At 37.2% G+C, this 18,021-nt stretch overlaps 3 protein-coding genes across 3 annotated transcripts; 1 reads left to right on the top strand and 2 right to left on the bottom strand.

Moving 5' to 3' along the window:
- Positions 1-5,105: 5,105 nt before the first annotated feature.
- Positions 5,106-9,570, top strand: LOC113300001 (U-box domain-containing protein 52-like). The gene is made up of 11 exons (XM_026549132.1): positions 5,106-5,531; positions 6,031-6,143; positions 6,271-6,392; positions 6,567-6,757; positions 6,870-6,918; positions 7,063-7,351; positions 7,478-7,579; positions 7,653-8,081; positions 8,193-8,948; positions 9,044-9,125; positions 9,216-9,570. The coding sequence occupies exons 1-11, from the start codon at positions 5,345-5,347 to the stop codon at positions 9,227-9,229; spliced, it is 2,334 nt and encodes a 777-aa protein (XP_026404917.1). The 5' UTR covers positions 5,106-5,344; the 3' UTR covers positions 9,230-9,570.
- LOC113300003 (pentatricopeptide repeat-containing protein At3g42630-like) lies at positions 9,500-11,453 on the bottom strand. Its single transcript, XM_026549134.1, has 3 exons — positions 11,301-11,453; positions 9,688-10,893; positions 9,500-9,562 (listed from the first exon to the last, which is right to left on the bottom strand). The coding sequence occupies exon 2, from the start codon at positions 10,717-10,719 to the stop codon at positions 9,808-9,810; it is 912 nt and encodes a 303-aa protein (XP_026404919.1). The 5' UTR covers positions 10,720-10,893; positions 11,301-11,453; the 3' UTR covers positions 9,500-9,562; positions 9,688-9,807.
- A 310-nt stretch (positions 11,454-11,763) lies between these two features.
- LOC113300002 (oligouridylate-binding protein 1-like) lies at positions 11,764-16,231 on the bottom strand. Its single transcript, XM_026549133.1, has 11 exons — positions 15,788-16,231; positions 14,737-14,798; positions 14,365-14,467; positions 14,131-14,207; positions 13,859-14,008; positions 13,698-13,773; positions 13,547-13,577; positions 13,340-13,459; positions 13,117-13,202; positions 12,837-13,010; positions 11,764-12,373 (listed from the first exon to the last, which is right to left on the bottom strand). The coding sequence occupies exons 1-11, from the start codon at positions 15,914-15,916 to the stop codon at positions 12,056-12,058; spliced, it is 1,326 nt and encodes a 441-aa protein (XP_026404918.1). The 5' UTR covers positions 15,917-16,231; the 3' UTR covers positions 11,764-12,055.
- Positions 16,232-18,021: the final 1,790 nt, after the last annotated feature.

Genomic DNA, 18,021 nt, shown 5'->3' with positions numbered 1-18,021 from the left:
ACATTCTCAGAGGACGCTATGTAGCCGTTATTCACAGACCGATTCACGTCAGTGCAATTCTCAAAGTGATTGAAACTTTTCATGACTTTCGCCACTAGGTGAAGATAAACTTGATCAAATAGAAATGCTTTAACAACACACGATTTCGAGATAAAAGATAAGCAATGAATGCTCAGCTCGAAATGTCAAATGTGTATGATCTAGTCTATATAACATACGAATTTTGTCTCATAAGAAGTATGAGATAGAATATATAGACTTTTGAGTGATAGATAAGATCAAGTCTCCACATACTTTTTGTTGATGAAGTTCCACGGTTCCTTGTATAGATCTTCTTCGTTGTATGATGAATCGCCATGAAGTCCTTGAGCTTAACTACACTTTTCTATCCTAGTCCGAGACTTAGCTATGTAGGCTAGAAATCAAGACTTATAGTTTTGATCACTAACATTGACAAACATGCTTGAGATAGCAACGCATGCGAGGTTGACCGAGCTATGCTCTAACAACTCTTATAGGATTTTTCGGAAAAGATTGTTTCTTCCTTTTATGAGTAGTAGGATCAATCGGATGACACGTCTCTTTTTGTTCCTGCTTCAACTTAAAAAGTTTTCCTTCCAGACATTCAATCCTTTTAGTCCACACTTGTTTCTTCCTTTTATGAGTAGTAGGATCAATCGGATGACATGTCTCTTTTTGTTCCTGCTTCAACTTAAACAGTTTTCCTTCCAGACATTCAATCTTTTTAGTCCACTTATCCTTTTCCAGTTGAAATTCATCCTTTGTTAAACGAGATGATTTTTTCTTTTGAAGAAGATATATTTTGTTGTACGGAATGGCTAGAACTGTTTGAATCATGAACCTGATCATTATCAATAAATGTGAGTAAAACTGCACTGGCCGATTCATCCTCGGAACAATGGTCTAAGGTTTCCATCCAGGCTTTAGTTTTTTCACAATAATCCTTGTTGGGACACACGGACTTATGATGACCATGACCAAGCATTTGGAACAGACTAGAGAATCTTTGTCTAATTGAACCTTTTTTATCCATATTCTTAATTTATGGTTATTTATTATTTTTCCTTTTCTCTGTCTGAGAGTTTTCTTCATCTATTGTATAAATACTGACATAGTGCAACTAAGGATATTCTCATCTTTCTCATCAATTTGGTCGGGACTTAGAGATTTTTCGCTAGAATTTCTTCCCACGAGATGTAATGACTGTCTCTTTTGCTGAGTTCTAGATCAAAGATTTTTAACTTTCCAACTAGGGTATTTCTGTAAAGTATTGAAAAGTTATTTCCTTCCATGATGGCATGTTTCTTAGACTCGTATCTTTTTGGTAAAGATCGAAGAATTTCATCACAATATCCTTTTCAGGAATGGTCTTCCCTACTGCAAAACATGCATAAACAATTTCACACACTTTGCGATTAAACTCATCAAACTAATCTTCATCAGACATACAAAGATTTTCCAAGTCAGAATTTAGGTTTTGAAGCCTAGCTTTTTTTCTGCCGAGGTATCTCCTTCAAATACGGTTTCTAAGATATCCCAAGCATCTTTAGACTTAGTGCATGAAGTCACATGGTGCTGAAGATCTTGGCTTATGGTGTGAATAATAACATTTAATCTGTTAAAATTATTCTTTGCAGCACATATCTCGGCTTCACAATATTCTGTTAAACCTTTCTCAACAGTGTTTTCGTCTCTAACAACTGTTGGAGGATTGTATCCTACAACCACAAGTTTCCATGTCTCAAAGTCACAGGCTTGTATAAAGGAATGCATAACAATTTTCCACCATAAGTAATTTGTGTCATCAAAGGCTGGCGGTACGCTTATCGATATTGCACTCCTGTCCATATAGTCAGTTTGCTTCAAGCACAAACTTATTAGGTCTTAAACGTGTTTGTCTACTCTGATACCAATTGAAAGCGTGGGGGTACCAAAATACACCACCAACTTTTTCTTAGGAAACCCGTATGGACTAAACTCAAATATAATTCCGAGAGTTCAACTTAATGAATCTCAATATGGAAATATATGAAGAGCTTATATCTCTTTCTCTCACAATCAGAATATTACAGAGACTAGTCTGTAAACCTGATTATACTGTGAGAGTACTTGGACGATTCCAAAGATCAATATCCAAGAATCAATCAAGTCGTATCCAACAATTGCGATGGACTTATCTACTTCGACTGATTTTAACGTACAACCTGTGATATTTCAATGATAAATATATACAATATAATGCGGGCAAGAAATAACATAGACACCAGAAATTTTGTTAACGAGGAAAGCGCAAATGCAGAAAAACCTCGGGACCTAGTCCAGAATTAAGCACCAAACTATATTAAGCCGCTACAGACATTATCCTACAATTAGAACTTCGGACTGGAATGTAGTTGAGATCGAATTAAACCGTCGCAGCAATTCAGTTACAGTCGCGCTCCTTATTATGCCTCTTGAATCCTAGCAGGACTCCGCGCATTTGATTCTCTTAGATGACGTCCTTTACAACCTAAGAGTTGCTTCAACTTAATTGAAGACTTTAAATCAAGATGCCCCCCACAGATAAGCTTATATGTGATTTCCATTCTGATCAAAGATCAAGGTGAGGTAGGAAATCGATTGCAATAGACAAAGTCTAGCAAACCTCAAAATCCGGTCTTATGACTCCCGAAGAGCAGCCTAGATTATTATTCACCTCACAAGTATAAACTTGTGGAATCACAAAGTCTGAGACGAATAAACTTTATGATTTCTGTCTATCTTGTTTGTTGCAGAAAGGATCGACAATAACCACAAGATCAGGATACACGAACTACACTATCAAGATAAGGATAGTTTTACCTGGCTTCACGAATCCCTAGGTGAAGTCTTTTTAGTCGCTAAACCCCAGAAGGGTTTTAAGGAGAGGAAGACTCTAGTTTACAACTAGGGCACACAAGAATAGTGTCAGGGATTCAAAGATCCCAGTTGTTTGAGGTTCCCCTTTTATAGACTTTCAAGATCAAGGTTGCTTTAGATTTAAGCTAAGGTAACTTTGGAATCAAGCAATTAATAATCACCATTAGATGAAAAACTTGACTTGAGATTAAAATAATAGAATATACACTGGTTAGGATAAACCGTAACCGAACCGTGTATAATGCTTGGTTCATAAAAGTTAGCCGAAACTAGCCAATTGAACAATAATAAGCTTAACCATTTTCATATAACACTTTAAGACTTTTCTTGAGTCATGTGATCAATCATGTCTAGATGTGTTCTTAGAGAGTTATTCAAATGTCGATTATCTCACAGAATTAATTCCGATGCATCTGAAAATATTCGACATGGTAAGTACGTGTACCGGGTACGTGTACTGTAGCTGTTCGTGAATATTCTTGTCATAGTAAATCGGGTATGTGTAACCTTAAGACAACAACAAGTTCAGGAACTCACAATTTTTTATGGTATGCGTACCTTTCCTGGTTCACGAGTTCACAGATCATTTTATGGTATGGATACCGGGTATGCGTACCACTCGCTGTCGAACTATAGCTACGACGATACGTGTACTGGGTACATGTACTGCGACTCTGGATTTATAACAGTTCTCCCAGTATGTGAACTGGTATGCATGGTGTCCTGTATCCAGATTTACAATAGTTCTATATCTCTCTAATAATCGATAGAAAACATTCTCGAATAACATCAATGACACATATCACTGTTCCAGGCTATTTTCAAATGATTAAATCTTGAATCACAATTTAGGTTATGAGCAATTAATTTTTCTTAAGCAAATTCATCAAGTATGAACAAATGTTCTTAAGTTTAGCATATTTCGAGAACGATATTCAAGATAAACTTGACTCGAATTTTCTATTATGCATGTACTGTTTAATTTAGTCATGCGACAATGTCTCATAGATATAAAAGGTGAAAACTTGAGAAATAGGTGGTTTAGTCTTCACTTACCTTATTTGAAGAAGTTCTCTAGAGCTCTTGTTGATATTCGCCTTCAAATGGTAGAACGCAGTGATATCCGAATCTCAACTACACACTTCTATCCTAATCCGAGATTTGACTAAATGTAGATTAGAAATCAAGATATAGTTTTGACAACTAGATTTGACAATAAGCTTGAGATAGCAACACTTGTGAGTTCGACCGAGCAATGCTCTAACACTAATCTTGACTGGATTCAAATCAATAATGATGGAGTGGCAAGAGGATATCCGAGAATGACGGGAGCAAGCTTCATTTGCAGAGAGATTCGGAAGCCAGATCTGTGATGGCATTAGCACAACCTTTAGGCATAACCATTGCCTTGATAGTTGAGACATGGGTCATGCTCATGGCATCGGGAACTGAAAAGAACTGGCCGAAAGTTCTATTCGAGACGGACTCGAAAACCCTAATTCGCTTCATAATCACTCCTTCTGAACTATCTTGGTACATAACTGAAATGATTATGGAAATCAAACAAAAAATACGCCAAATTCCACTTTGCAATATACATCACGACGACATGAAAGGGATTCATGCAGCGGACGGTTTAACCAACTCAGGCGAAAAATAAATTTAACAACAGTTTAGGACCACACGAGCCTATGCTTTCTTAATCAGACCACACGAGCCTATGCTTTCTTAATCAAATTGTATTAAACGACTCTAAATACCCACATGCAATTGTACTATAGTTTAATGAACTTTTTTTTTTGAAAATTCCCATGTGAATTTTGAAGAACATGATCATTTGAAGGCAACCTTGTTGGCATATAATCATAATTTTTAATTTTAGGGTAGATTGCCGATTTGTGATTAATTGATATTGTAGTGTATTTCCATTACATAAAAATAAAATCGAACTAAATTTTTTCCGGCCAGAATAATAAAATGATGTGTCAGCTATATAGGAGATGCTTCATAATCAAAAGTACGGAGAGAGCGTCCATACTAGCCAAATCTTCTGGTTTAAGATAGCTAGGGTGCCCAATAGTTGGACCTCCAACCCCAATAATTTTTTCAGGTGTTTAGTCTGATGATCCACACGGTGAAAAGGCATTCAAGGGGTTAAACAACCTCATTGCCCGAATAATAGCAAGTAATCATTTACACCAAAAATAGTATGACAAAAATCAATGGTCAAAATAGAAAAACTGTCCTCAAATAATGGAGAGTCCTTTTGTAAAAACAAGTTTGAGAAAGAGAGTGTTTCTTTCCCTTCTGTTTGTTTTCTGAAATTCATCTTTGAAGGTAAACAAGAAAGTCTGAATCTGTAGACAGAAAACAACGTAATTTTTTCAATCCAAAAAGACGGAGAAACGAAGAAAGAAAGAAAGAAATGTGGTTATCAAAGAGCAGTGACAAGAAGGATGGTGCAGGAAATGGGTCTGTGGCAGTAGCTGTAAACAGAGATAAATCAAGCCAACAAGCTCTCAAATGGGCCGCCGATCATCTTGTTACAAAGGGTCAATCAATTTTCTTAATTCATGTCAATCCCAAACCACCATCTTCTCGTTCTGCACAAGGTACATTCATCTTTCTATTACTCTTTATCTTTTTCATCTCATCATGGTACCATGCATTTTGCACCATTGAACACTAAATCTTCTCATACTGATACGGAACCTAAAAACTGAATTCATCAGAAAACTTTTTACATGCATGAGATCAATAAACAAGTTTTAGATTAGTACCGATATATATTGGAAAATCTATATGCATATACATACATGGGTTGTGCTCCTTGTACAATGTGATCTGTTTGATTTTAGTACAAGATCGTATACGCGCATCCGGCATGGTATTACAAATACAGACTGCCTACGTAACATCATACTAGGTACTGGTTATCTATTAGCATGTTCTAGTCACCAAATTTTAGCACTTGATGCATCCCTATGTTGGCCCTAGAGATCACTATGTAACCTCATGTATCAAATTGATGACGATGTCCCTCCTATGTAAGAAATTGTTGTCTTTGATAAATAATCATATTTTTTTTGTTATATTGTTCGAGGAATGCAGCGGAAGGTCGTACCACTATGTCGGACGGCACCGAAGTAACAATATCGTCCAGAAGAGCGCTGGACAGCAACGATGTTTTCCTTCCCTTCCGTGTCTTTTGTTCACGAAAAGATGTGGGTACTCACTTATCTTTGTTCTACATCTATCTGACAAACTGCATATTAAAAGCAAACGAGAAAAAAAAGGAAACCTCTGAGTTCTAACCTGATATTGTCTTCGGAATCTAATGCTTTGTCTCAGATACAATGCCAAGATATAACACTCGAAGCCACAGATATAGCAAAAGCAATAACAGAGTTTGTTGCCCACTCTTCAATTGCAAATTTAGTCGTCGGTGCTTCCTCAAAGGGCGGGTTTTTCAAGTAACTACTCCTGCTAAGTTCTTTATTCTGCTTGGACAGTCCAAATACAAATTTGCACAAGATTGTATTAGATAGGATGAGCAACCAAACAAAATTATAAGGATAAAATAAGGGAAGTACTATTGACAAATCTTAATATTTTAGATCTAATAACAATAAACAATTTGTTCACAGGAGGTTCAGAAACACAGATGTTGCAAACAGTGTGTCCAAGGGAGCACCAGATTTCTGTACTGTTTATATTATCTCCAAAGGGAAGATGTCATCCCTACGATCTGCCTCACGGCCAGCCCCTGCCCTACCCCCATTCATGACCAAAATACCGGACCATGAACCACCACTCTCAAGAGATACTAGCACAAGAGGTAAGAAAACTCTGAAAAAATAAACTAAGAAATGACACATGTGATCTTACTCATCTTACTCGTAATATCTCATGTTGTAAATTCTAAAATTATTAAATATCACCATCCACAGACACGAAACCAGAGACTCGTAAAGTGCTTGAAAACCTGGACTCCATCAAGTAAGCCACGACAGATTAAACTTTCTCCTTCTCTTCTCGTCTTTGTTTTTAGGACAAACTAGTTAAATAAATGGGTCACGTTTAATGTGCATGGTTTGCCTTCCAATTTGTGAAAAGACTGAGATGTTTTTATTTGTAATATAGGTCACCTTTCGCGAGAGGGGGAGGTATGAATGGAAAAGTGTACACTGATTTCTCATTACCAGAAACTGATATATCGTTTGTGAGCTCTTCTGGTAGACCAAGCACAGACCAAATGTTCCCTTCTTTCTACGACCATCTGGATACTGATCGAAACTCAAGATATTCCACCAGCTCGGGTACACCAAGTTATGAAGGTTATAGTTTTGACTCGATGCAATCAGCACGCAAGTCAATCGGGTTCTCAATGGCTTCGCAGGAGAGTGGGTTTTCACATAGTTCACAAAATAATGTAAGACAAATTTGTCTTAAGCACAGCAGAAAGCTGAGATGATTGCTCGATAACTTGAATCCCATAAATATGATATTTCAAACCTTCTGAACAGTCCATTCACGTTTAATATTGTTGAACTTGCAGGATGATGTGGATAATGAGATGAGGAGACTAAAGCTAGAGCTAAAGCAAACAATGGACATGTACAGCACAGCCTGCAAAGAAGCCCTCACTGCACAACAGAAGGTAGTTTTCTTTTGGTTCTTGACGTCGTTAATTTATCATATAGTCCAACTCAGATGAGATTTTCACTATAAAGGCAACAGAGCTTCACCGCTGGAAAATGGAAGAACAACAGAGGTTGGAGGACGCACGGCGTGCTGAAGAAGCAGCGAGAGTGCTTGCAGAGAGAGAGAAAGCAAAGTGCAAGGCAGCAATGGAGGCTGCTCAAGCATCTCAAAGGGTTGCAGAGTTGGAGGCACGGAAGAGAGTTAGTGCAGAGATGAAAGCACTAGAAGAAGCTCAGGAAAAGAAGAAAATGTTTGAAACTTTTTCAAAATCTGATATCAGGTACAGGAAGTACACAATTGAGGAGATTGAGGTAGCAACAGACCATTTTAATGAAGCTCGAAAGATTGGAGAAGGAGGTTATGGACCTGTATTTAAAGGTCATCTCGATCACACACAGGTTGCCATTAAAATACTTCGACCAGATGCAGCTCAGGGAAGATCACAGTTTCAGCAGGAGGTATGGCTCCCATAAACTTCTTTGCTAAGATCACAAATTAGAAAATTGAAGTAGTTACAAAGGTTTTTGTAAGTTTGAAGACGTAACTGGAACTCCAATATTCCAATGCAGGTTGAAGTATTGAGCTGCATTCGGCATCCTAACATGGTTCTCCTCTTGGGAGCCTGCCCAGAGTATGGTTGTCTAGTCTATGAGTATATGGCTAACGGGAGCTTAGATGATTGTCTCTTCAGAAAAGGAAATAGACCACCTCTCTCTTGGCAATTGAGATTTCGAATTTCTGCAGATATTGCTACTGGATTGCTTTTCCTACACCAGACAAAACCGGAGCCAATAGTGCACCGAGACCTAAAACCTGGCAACATCTTACTGGATCGCAACTATGTTAGCAAGATTGCTGATGTTGGCTTGGCTAGACTTGTCCCTCCTTCTGTGAATGATTGTGTTACACAATACCGAATAACATCGACGGCGGGAACTTTTTGTTATATCGATCCTGAATATCAACAAACAGGAATGCTTGGTATAAAATCAGATATTTACTCCCTAGGTATCATGCTTTTACAAATAATCACGGCCAAACCACCAATGGGTCTGACACATCGTGTAGAACAGTCTATAGAGAAGGAAACATTTGCTGATATGCTGGACCCAGCCGTGACTGATTGGCCTATGGAAGAGGCCTTATCTTATGCTAACCTAGCGATAAAGTGTGCAGAGTTGAGGAGAAAAGACCGTCCTGATCTTGCAAAGGTGATTTTACCAGAGCTTGAAAGATTGCGATCGCTTGCTGATGACTGCATGCCTAACATGATCCCCGGAAGTGCAAATGCTTCACCGAACAACAGTTATATTGCTACGAACCAGGTGAGTTGAGAATGTTTAATCGAGTACTAGTATTAGAGGAACTTTACCAGTTGTTCTATGATATACTAATAACTACAATAAAAAAACTTATGCAGGAAGTGATGAGCGACCCTCACTTAATATCATCAGGATTTGATAGCTCGATAAGCAACTCATCTTTACCAGAAAAGCAGTCAAGTATGAATTCTACAAACACTTTAACCAATACTTGACGATGTTATATTATTAAGAAGGCCAGAGTGCTAAATATTGTTTTTGCATTTACAGGGTCAGAAGCGTAAGTAAAACTAAGGTCTTGCAGCCTTTCTTTCACACTAGATATAGGATATGAAGGCAAGGAGGTGAATTCAGCTCAAAAACATGTATATATATATAGAACTGTTTTTCCAATCTGGTCGAGTTATCATCAGTAGTAAGTTTGTGTTATAAAGTAAGAAAGTGAAATATTGAGATACTTTGCAGAAAGAACTGATAGGCTTTCATGAGACAAGACAAACGCTCGATTACTGAATGCACATGTCACCAATTTGCTTTGGAGAAAGTAAACTTACAGTGGTTCGCTTTTCCCAGCTATAGATTCTGATCAAAAGCCATTTTCTCATGTAACCATTTTTCTGCAAATAGAAAAAAAAAACATGAATCAAGTGTTACCGCTTACCACTCAATACATTGAACATGTTGCAAAATATGTGCAAGAAAAACAATTTCATAACAGTCTGTAATATAAATTCTCGAATACCTGATGATAACTGGACCAGATTCGAAAACTATGAACCGACATAACACCTCTCAATAATTCCAAAAGATTTGGTTACTACGGTACTTTTTCTTGACAGATTGCTACTAGCTTCCTGTAAGTCTATTTCTCCTTCCATTTGGATTCTAAAAGTATCTCTGAACTTGAATGAAAATCACCTTTCCTGAAAACCTCAAACACTAAAGGATCAGTTGAAACAAATGGAGAAGAATCAAGATTCATTTTGCTTAAAGCAAAATCCAAGTTTCTTGCGAGTTTTCTCTCCAAGAATGCATCAACCACACACCCATAAGTCACAATATCCGGGACAATTTTTTCATGTTTCATATGTTCAAGGCTTAAATGGAGATCCCAAAACAAAGACATTCTCGAAAATGCCATCGCCCGTATATTAAATGTAGTAAGATCAGGAGAAAACCCAGCTTCTAACATACTCAAGAATACCCTCTGCAAACTTTTCATTTTAAAGTTACCAGCATAAGACAACAAAAGGAGATTCCACAGAAGATTTCCTACGTTCCTCCTACCAAGACCAACATCCCGTAAAAACTCCCCCAACTTATAAAACTTCTTCTCCTTGATATACGCAGAAGCCATTGCTCTAATTCCTTCTCTCTCCAAAAGAATCCTAGATCTTTTGAGCCTACCATAGGCAGTTTCCATCTCCTCCAAACAACCATACTCCGCATAATATTTAATGATGGCATTTCCCGTGATAGAATTCACTCTAAAACCATCCAAAACCATTTCATTAATCACGGTTTCCATCATTTCTAGCTGCCCTCGTTTACCAAAGCAAGAGATAGCCAACGAGTAAACCTGGGAAGATGAATTAAAGTTCCTCAGAGTCACATCACGCAGTATCCTAAACACCTCGTCATAACAACCCAAATTTCCATATGCATCAATTAAATCAGAGATTACTTCAATACTTGGCACGAATGAACTATTTATAATCTCTTCCCATACAGCCTTGGCATATGATACAAGTCCATTATCTACATAACACAGCATCAGAGCTGACAAAGTAGCACAACTAGGTACATAACCTTCAGATTCTATTTCGACAAGCAGTTCCTTAGCTAGATCAGGCCTTTTTTTCTTACCCAAAATGTGAATTGCCGATGCAAAATTAACAACATTATCAAATTCACCCTCACTTCTTTTCTTTCGCCAAGGATAATTTATCTGTTCGGTTCAAAAGAAATACATATTAATACTTCCATGTTGAATGTGCAATTCAATCAAATAATGCAATAGAGCCAAACAGTAGTTAACTTTGATGTTCTGCCAATGAACTTAACTCAACTTGAACACCAACTCCCAAGGGAGAAAGGGCCAATGAACCTAATCTCCTCCCTTAACAGCGTAACCCAAGTTGCACAGAGGATCTGGGACTAGATTAACATTATCCTATTGCTGCTTATCCTCAGAAATGAAAAAAGAGAAGAATTTTCTCTTAAATAATGTTGTGTTTACCATTTTATGGAAATTTGAGTCTGGGTTTTGTGTTTCGTTTCAAAATTTCAGACTTGATTCTACTATAAGAAAGAGAATTGAACTGAACTAAAAAAAAAAAAAGAGAAATGTGTTACCTTTTGAGGTGAATTTGGAGTTGGTGATTCATTCTGTTGAAGACAAGAAACCCTAAATGCTTTTCGTCTGTTGATGTGTTATCCATTCTCTCTGATTAAGGGGTGAACTGGTTTCGGTCGTATTAGGATATGTTGGACATTGTGTTGCGGAAATATCTGCCGTAGTCGTATATAAACCGGGTGCATGTGACGGATCCGGGAACAGAGGATAGAAGGCCGAGTTCCTGGTTAAGGATTTAGCAAACTGACCACTTGTATTATAAACTAACTTGGCCAAGAATACTTGTGTTCAGCGAAATAGAAAGGGTTCCGATTCATCAAATGCAGTATATTTCAGAATGATAGGCCTCTGATGTTCTCGAAATAAAGAGGATGAAAGAAAAGATGGCACAGTAAGATTACAAAACAGTTGGGCCATATAAGAGAGTTCTAAGGCGGCTTCAAAGCAAAAGCCACAAGGAAATAATAAGAGCACAGACAGAGCAAGTGGATTTCTACTCGTATATAATAATGACATATTACAGAACTTAAACCTTTTATAAACTTCCCAAGGAAAACAAAGAAAAGCAACAAAAAAACACCAAAAGTACAAAAAAAGAAAAAAGAAAAAACAACTTTTCATCAGTTACAACCCAGCCATATGGAGCAAAATCTAACAAAGATAAATAAACTGAGAAAAGAGAAATAACAAGACCCAAAATCTAATGTCAACATGCCAGCAAAATGAGAAGGCCCTGAGATGACCCTCTTTGACCTTATTGATAGTACATCATCTGTTGGGCAGATGAGTTGTTGGCGTATCCATCATACATTGCCTGGGACCCAACAGAGTTTAAACCCATGGAAGCCTGGGCAGCTAGATTCTGCTGGCCAGCCATTTGAACAAGAGCTTGTCCAGATAAACCAGACCCAGCAGCCTGGCTCATGGCAAGTTGGCGTTGGTAGGCCAACAAATCTGCTGCTGAATAACCCTGATTCATACCCGGAGTTTGAACTATTTGGTAAGGGGTGACAGGAGGAGGCAGAGGATTTGAGGCAGTCCCTGGAGGAGTTGGCTTGTTACCCCATGAGCACTGCAAGCACAAAATTAGTCATTTAAAAGTATGAAACAAGTCGGTGATTGTTCCAGTGAGAAGTTACTCATTTGAAGAAACAAGTTTTTGCCCCAGTTCCCAACTAAGTACTCCATCTAATTTTCTCAAGTTTTCAAAGAAGGTAACTCAGCTTTCTCTGAGTACACACTCTAATATTTTGTTTCTCAACCCATATACAAGTACATGATATTATTGTTACCAACAGTATTCCACTCAATACTCAGTAAGGATCCAAGAAATGTGCCAAGAGTAGATGGTTTGGTAACCATCCGAATAATGAGGTGTGGGAGGGAACCAAAATGAATATGTTTGTCTGTCCCTTAGTCTTATAATATTACTTACATTCCTAGATTAGTTACTATAGAAGAGACCATACCATGATGAAGAATAGCAATAACTAAGAGATGAACAATATCAATAATAAAGAGGAGTGCAGAAATACCTTCATGGATTTTCCACAGACTATCCTCCCATTGGCCATCTGAATAGCCATGGCTGCTTCTTCATGGGTATTGAACCTAATGAACCCAAACCCTTTGTCTCTCTGGATGCGTACTTCCTCAATAACCCCAACCCCGAGGATATGAAACTGACGATGAAGTTCAGGTTGTGTAACCTGTAACATATCCATGACCAAAACGTGAGTCAACAAAACTGTCTTCGATTTATAAAGGTGAATGCATTGTCTCAACACTTTTGTTAAAATTTCCTTGTTTCATTACCTCATGAGCTAGGTTGCCTACATACACAGTAGTAAATGCTGGGTTGTTTTCAGGAGCCTCTTCATTTGCATTTTCTTGACCTCCATCTGCAGAACAAGTGAGATTAAAAGGAAAGTTAAACCAACTAGACTAGTCTAAACACTGAAGATCATGCAGCACTTCTGCACTTGGCAGATTTGTGAGTAACCCAAATCTAATAATGTTTAGGAGAAATTCAAGATACCTGAGGATCCATTTGTAAGTACAACCATATTCTGGTTTTCATTACTCTGTTTCTCTTCGTTATAAGTAGCTCCTTTAGCAGCCCAGTTGCATCTAATTTGCCTATTCTCGAGCCATTTACCTAGAAAGACGCGGTCGGAAATTAGATACAATATATAATATACCCACAAATGATATACCAGAAATTAGAGGGGAAAAAAGGTCTCACCAGTTAAGTCATTTATCGCACTCTGGGCTTCCTGTAAATAATCAAATACAATAAGAGAGGGTTAACAAATCTTTGCTAGCTCAGTCCAGGTTCTTCAAGTGAATATCAATCTTAAATCAATCTTAAAAAGTGATTGCAAAAAGAGTAGTACCTGTTGGCTGCGGAAAGAAACGAAACCAAATCCTCTAGATCGCCCGGTTTTGTGGTCCCACATAACTCTTGCATCCCTGAAATCAATTTCACCAATACATCAATCCTCAAGCAGTTAAAGAATAAATCGATGGACAAGAAAATAACTGGATTACAACTTACGAGCAGCTGGGGAAGACTGAGAAACAGGCAAATAGAGTCGCATCAGTAACCTCAGGACTCAAATCGCCTACAAAGATGTTGAAGTGCCCTGAAGTATCCTCTCTCTGGCCGCTAGCATATGCCCAGTTTACTTTAATAGCCTGACCATAACTGCAGATGAGTTAAAGTACCAAAGAGTTAAAAGAAAGCTACACATAATAGCAGCAATCTTAAGTTAGGAAATTGAGCATATGGGCGTTGCGTGATAAATACAAAACAGGACGCCAACTTACAGCTGCCTCCCATGCAATGTCATTATTGCTAGAGCTGCAGACCTCCTATCGTGGTAATCAACAAAGCCAAATGATGACTGCAGAACATATCATAGAGCAATTTAAAAATAATGAAGGGGTGAAAAATGGATCAGCAGGACGAAGCTTGAAACAAAAACCGCATGGGCCTTTTTCAGCAATATCAGAAAGAAAAGCTAATCACGAGGGCCTACAGATGATTTCCAGATAACACACCTTATCTTTTCTTATAAGTTTGCACCCTTCAAGAGGGCCTGTACTCTGAAAAACCTCAGCGAGTAGGCTCTCGGTGACGTTGACATGTATATTGCCCACGTATCTGAATCACAGAACAAGAAGAATCAAGAAAGTACTCAGGTGCATGTCTTGAAAGAGCATAGCTAACTCAAACTTACAACAACTACAAGTCAAATTTTCAAGGCCTAGAATACCAAACACAGAAACCAATAACCAATGATGCAAATGAGGACTCAGGTATCATACCATCATCAGTTGCAGAAACTAGTTTACAGAAGGTTCCTCCGAAATATAATAATCGTAAAAAGAAAAAACCAAATTTAAGAAAAACTATATTGACATGTAACTTACACACTGCGACAAGAAGCTGCATCAAATCCAGGAGGGAGATTTCCACTTGGAACTGGTTCCATCTGCAAAATGTAGTACAAAGAAAAAGAGAAGTCTTAGTATGAATTAAGAATCAAGTTTGTAAGACACACTTGATCAAGCCAAAGGTGCAAAAAAAAAAATGTCTGATGTTAATATTATTGGTCACGTAAGATACGTATCTTGACCGTAGACCAGTTCCACTAGTATGCCCGTATACATTTTTGTTGAAACAGTTGAACTTGATAAGATTTGTTTTGATAAGTTTTGACTGAAGAAACTACTTCTATGGTAGTCTTTAAGTAGTTCCATGACAAACACACAAACTGTACACAATTGACACACAATATGGTGAAAACTGATCCCCTTAAAGTACCCATTTTCTTCCCATTGATAACAAAATGTGAAATTTCAAGTAGCTGCATGACATACATCTTGATCTTGAAGAACATACATATGAAAATAGTTGCACCGTTGCAGAGTAAATCAGAGGCGAAAGATTTTCACGGAGCTAACAACGATACACAGAAGGGAAAGCCTAATTCTTTTCGAACAGTTTTCCCTTCCCAATTAAATACTACACCTTTCTTTGCCAGAAAAGAAAGGGTGAAACAATAGTGAACAAGTGATAAAAACACACATGTACGGTGTACCCAAAACCAAACAATAAAAAAAAATATTAACTTTCATGATTTCTCCTGAGGCTTGGTTTCACTGCTACTATTATTGGTAGTATTTAGATTGTTTTCTATGTTTTTAACTTAGGTACAACCTAGGTTCACACAAGTTATCAAAACCAAACAAAAAAAAAAACATAAACTTTCATGTTTTCTCATGCTGCTTGGTTTCACTGCTACTATTACTGTAGTGTACTAGATTGTTTTCTATGTTTTTAACTTAGGTTTTCAACGTTCACACAATCAATGCCATACTGTTCTCTTAATTGTCAATTAATATCCGACAAGAATATAGTGTCACATGTTCATGGTCGCATTAAATTCAAAAGAACAACAAAATCAAAAAAATCACCAACCTGAGACATAGCAGCAGCAATAACACCAGGATGATACATCTGCTGCTGTTGTTGTTGCATTAAAGCTGCTTGTTGCATTAGAGCTTGTTGTTGCAGTTGTTGCTGCTGCTTTAATCTTTGTTGTTCCATTTCTTCTTTACAAACAAAACAAAACAAAACAAAAAAAAAAAAACCGATCGAGGATCCGACCAAAAACCCTAAAAATCAGAACTAATACAATTCAAATTTCTTTCCCGAAAGAAAAAGAAAAAAAAACCCTAGAAAGGAAGGAAAAGCTTCTCTGAAGATCAGAGAATGAATAATATAGTTGAATCTAATGAGATATAGTGTTGATGAAGACTATCATAAGAGATGATGGAATTAGGGCAAAGAAAACCCTAGAAATCGAAGGAGAGAGATTTTGGGGGTGAGGTTTTCTTTTTTCAGTTCGTCTCTTTCGTTTTGTTTAGTAGGATTTCGAAAAGAGATTTCGAAGAGAGAGACAGAAAGATGATATACAAAACCGGATTGAAAATATGGACCATTGGTCCAACCCATGGGTACGCTCACGGGTTTAGAAAAACCTTTATTAGGTAAATTTGAGCATAGGCCCAACCCATGATCATAGAAATCCGCGGATCGGATTCCGCTCAACCGCATTTTTATGAGTGGATGCTCGAATAGTTCATTAATGGATTGGATTCAGATGCAATATTTTGAGATATAGAGTTGTTTTGATTAAGTGCAGGTGAAGTCTTAAAAATTCGTTGGACATTCACACCCGTTAAATTAAGGAAATTTGTAAGATATTTATAAAATATGAGGTCAGTTTAGTATTTTAACAGTACATCAAACTTTTAGGGCTTGAACGTGAGAGGAAAATTCAAGTTAGTTTTGTTAGTTTTTTAAAGTTTGACCATAAAAAAAGGTTCTCTGGATGATCCATATGCAATTTGTCCATCTTTGCATCTATTAGATAAAAAAATTGTTGGATGTTGGATTGAATGTGGATGCAAAATTTAAAATATGTTACGTATTGGGATTAGATGTGGAAGGCCCAGTCCGGACCATGCTCACTCCTAATTAGGTTTGTATCTCATGTCTGGCCATATTATCTGGTGGATTTTTGAGGTTTCAGTGCCACTAACGTCAATCTTTATTTATTTTATTTTATTTTTGAGAAAACGTTATATAAAGAAAAGGTTAATGATATCGTCACTTGACTTACAAGATTTATACTCAGTCTAAAATTGCTCCCAATTGTACAAAATACAATTAATATGAATCAAGTGAAATCTTATGTCATTAGATGATAACAACACTAAGTTGGCGTTAATCTCTAAAATTACATCAATAGCAGATCTATATTTTCCATCGAAAGTTCTTGAATTTCTTTCCCCCATATGAGTCAAATTATTAAGTTACATGTGGTAGTTTCTTCCAAATCTTGTTATTTCTCTTGTTAAGACCACTAGATTCCCATGGTAAGAAGTTCAGTATTATGGATTCTTGTATACACCATGATATTTTGGAGGATTGGATGAAGTAAAACCTTTTTTCTTTGCATAGTAACGAAAGAATATGTGTTTACATCTTCATCCTCTAATCCACACATCTTGTCTCCTTAAATTGTTATTCTTTTAAAAACATACAACATTTTAGTGATTACTTGAGAGTCATATATGTTTCTGTAGAGCATCCTTTTGGGATGACGTGATCACTCATTTCTACTTCAGTTTCAGTTACCATAAGCGATGGTGCACGTGAAGATATTTGTTGTAATAGCGTAAGCGAATTAACGATGTTTGCGTACATTTTTATATTTCTTTATTTGTAGAATAACATATTCATATTTGTTAGAGTATCGCTCGGTCGGACTCGCAAATTTTTCTATCTCAAGCTTATTGTGAATGTTAGACACATAAAACTATATATTGATTTTAGTATACTAAAGTCAATTCTCGGATTAGGATTATAGTATGGTAGTTGCGTTGTGAGGGCTAAATAGCCAATCGCCACGTGTAAGCATCACAGGAGGTGATCTCATGATAAGATGTTACGAAGGATACACCGAATCATGCCCGAATAGTGATTACATGAGAACCAAAACGCCTTCTACTTAGCCTCATGAAGGATGCGTGTAAGGAGTGGTCAAATTATACTGACGGTCAAGACTAAAAATAGAACTAGGCATTTAATGAGAATCAGAAGAGATGCGATACAGCTGTAAGAAAAGGTACATCATGCCAGAAGCT

The sequence above is a fragment of the Papaver somniferum genome, chromosome 7, assembly GCF_003573695.1.
Source record: "Papaver somniferum cultivar HN1 chromosome 7, ASM357369v1, whole genome shotgun sequence".
NCBI lineage: Eukaryota > Viridiplantae > Streptophyta > Magnoliopsida > Ranunculales > Papaveraceae > Papaver > Papaver somniferum.
Note: the sequence above shows the minus strand (reverse complement) of the source record. Positions and strands in the feature narration are given on the sequence as shown.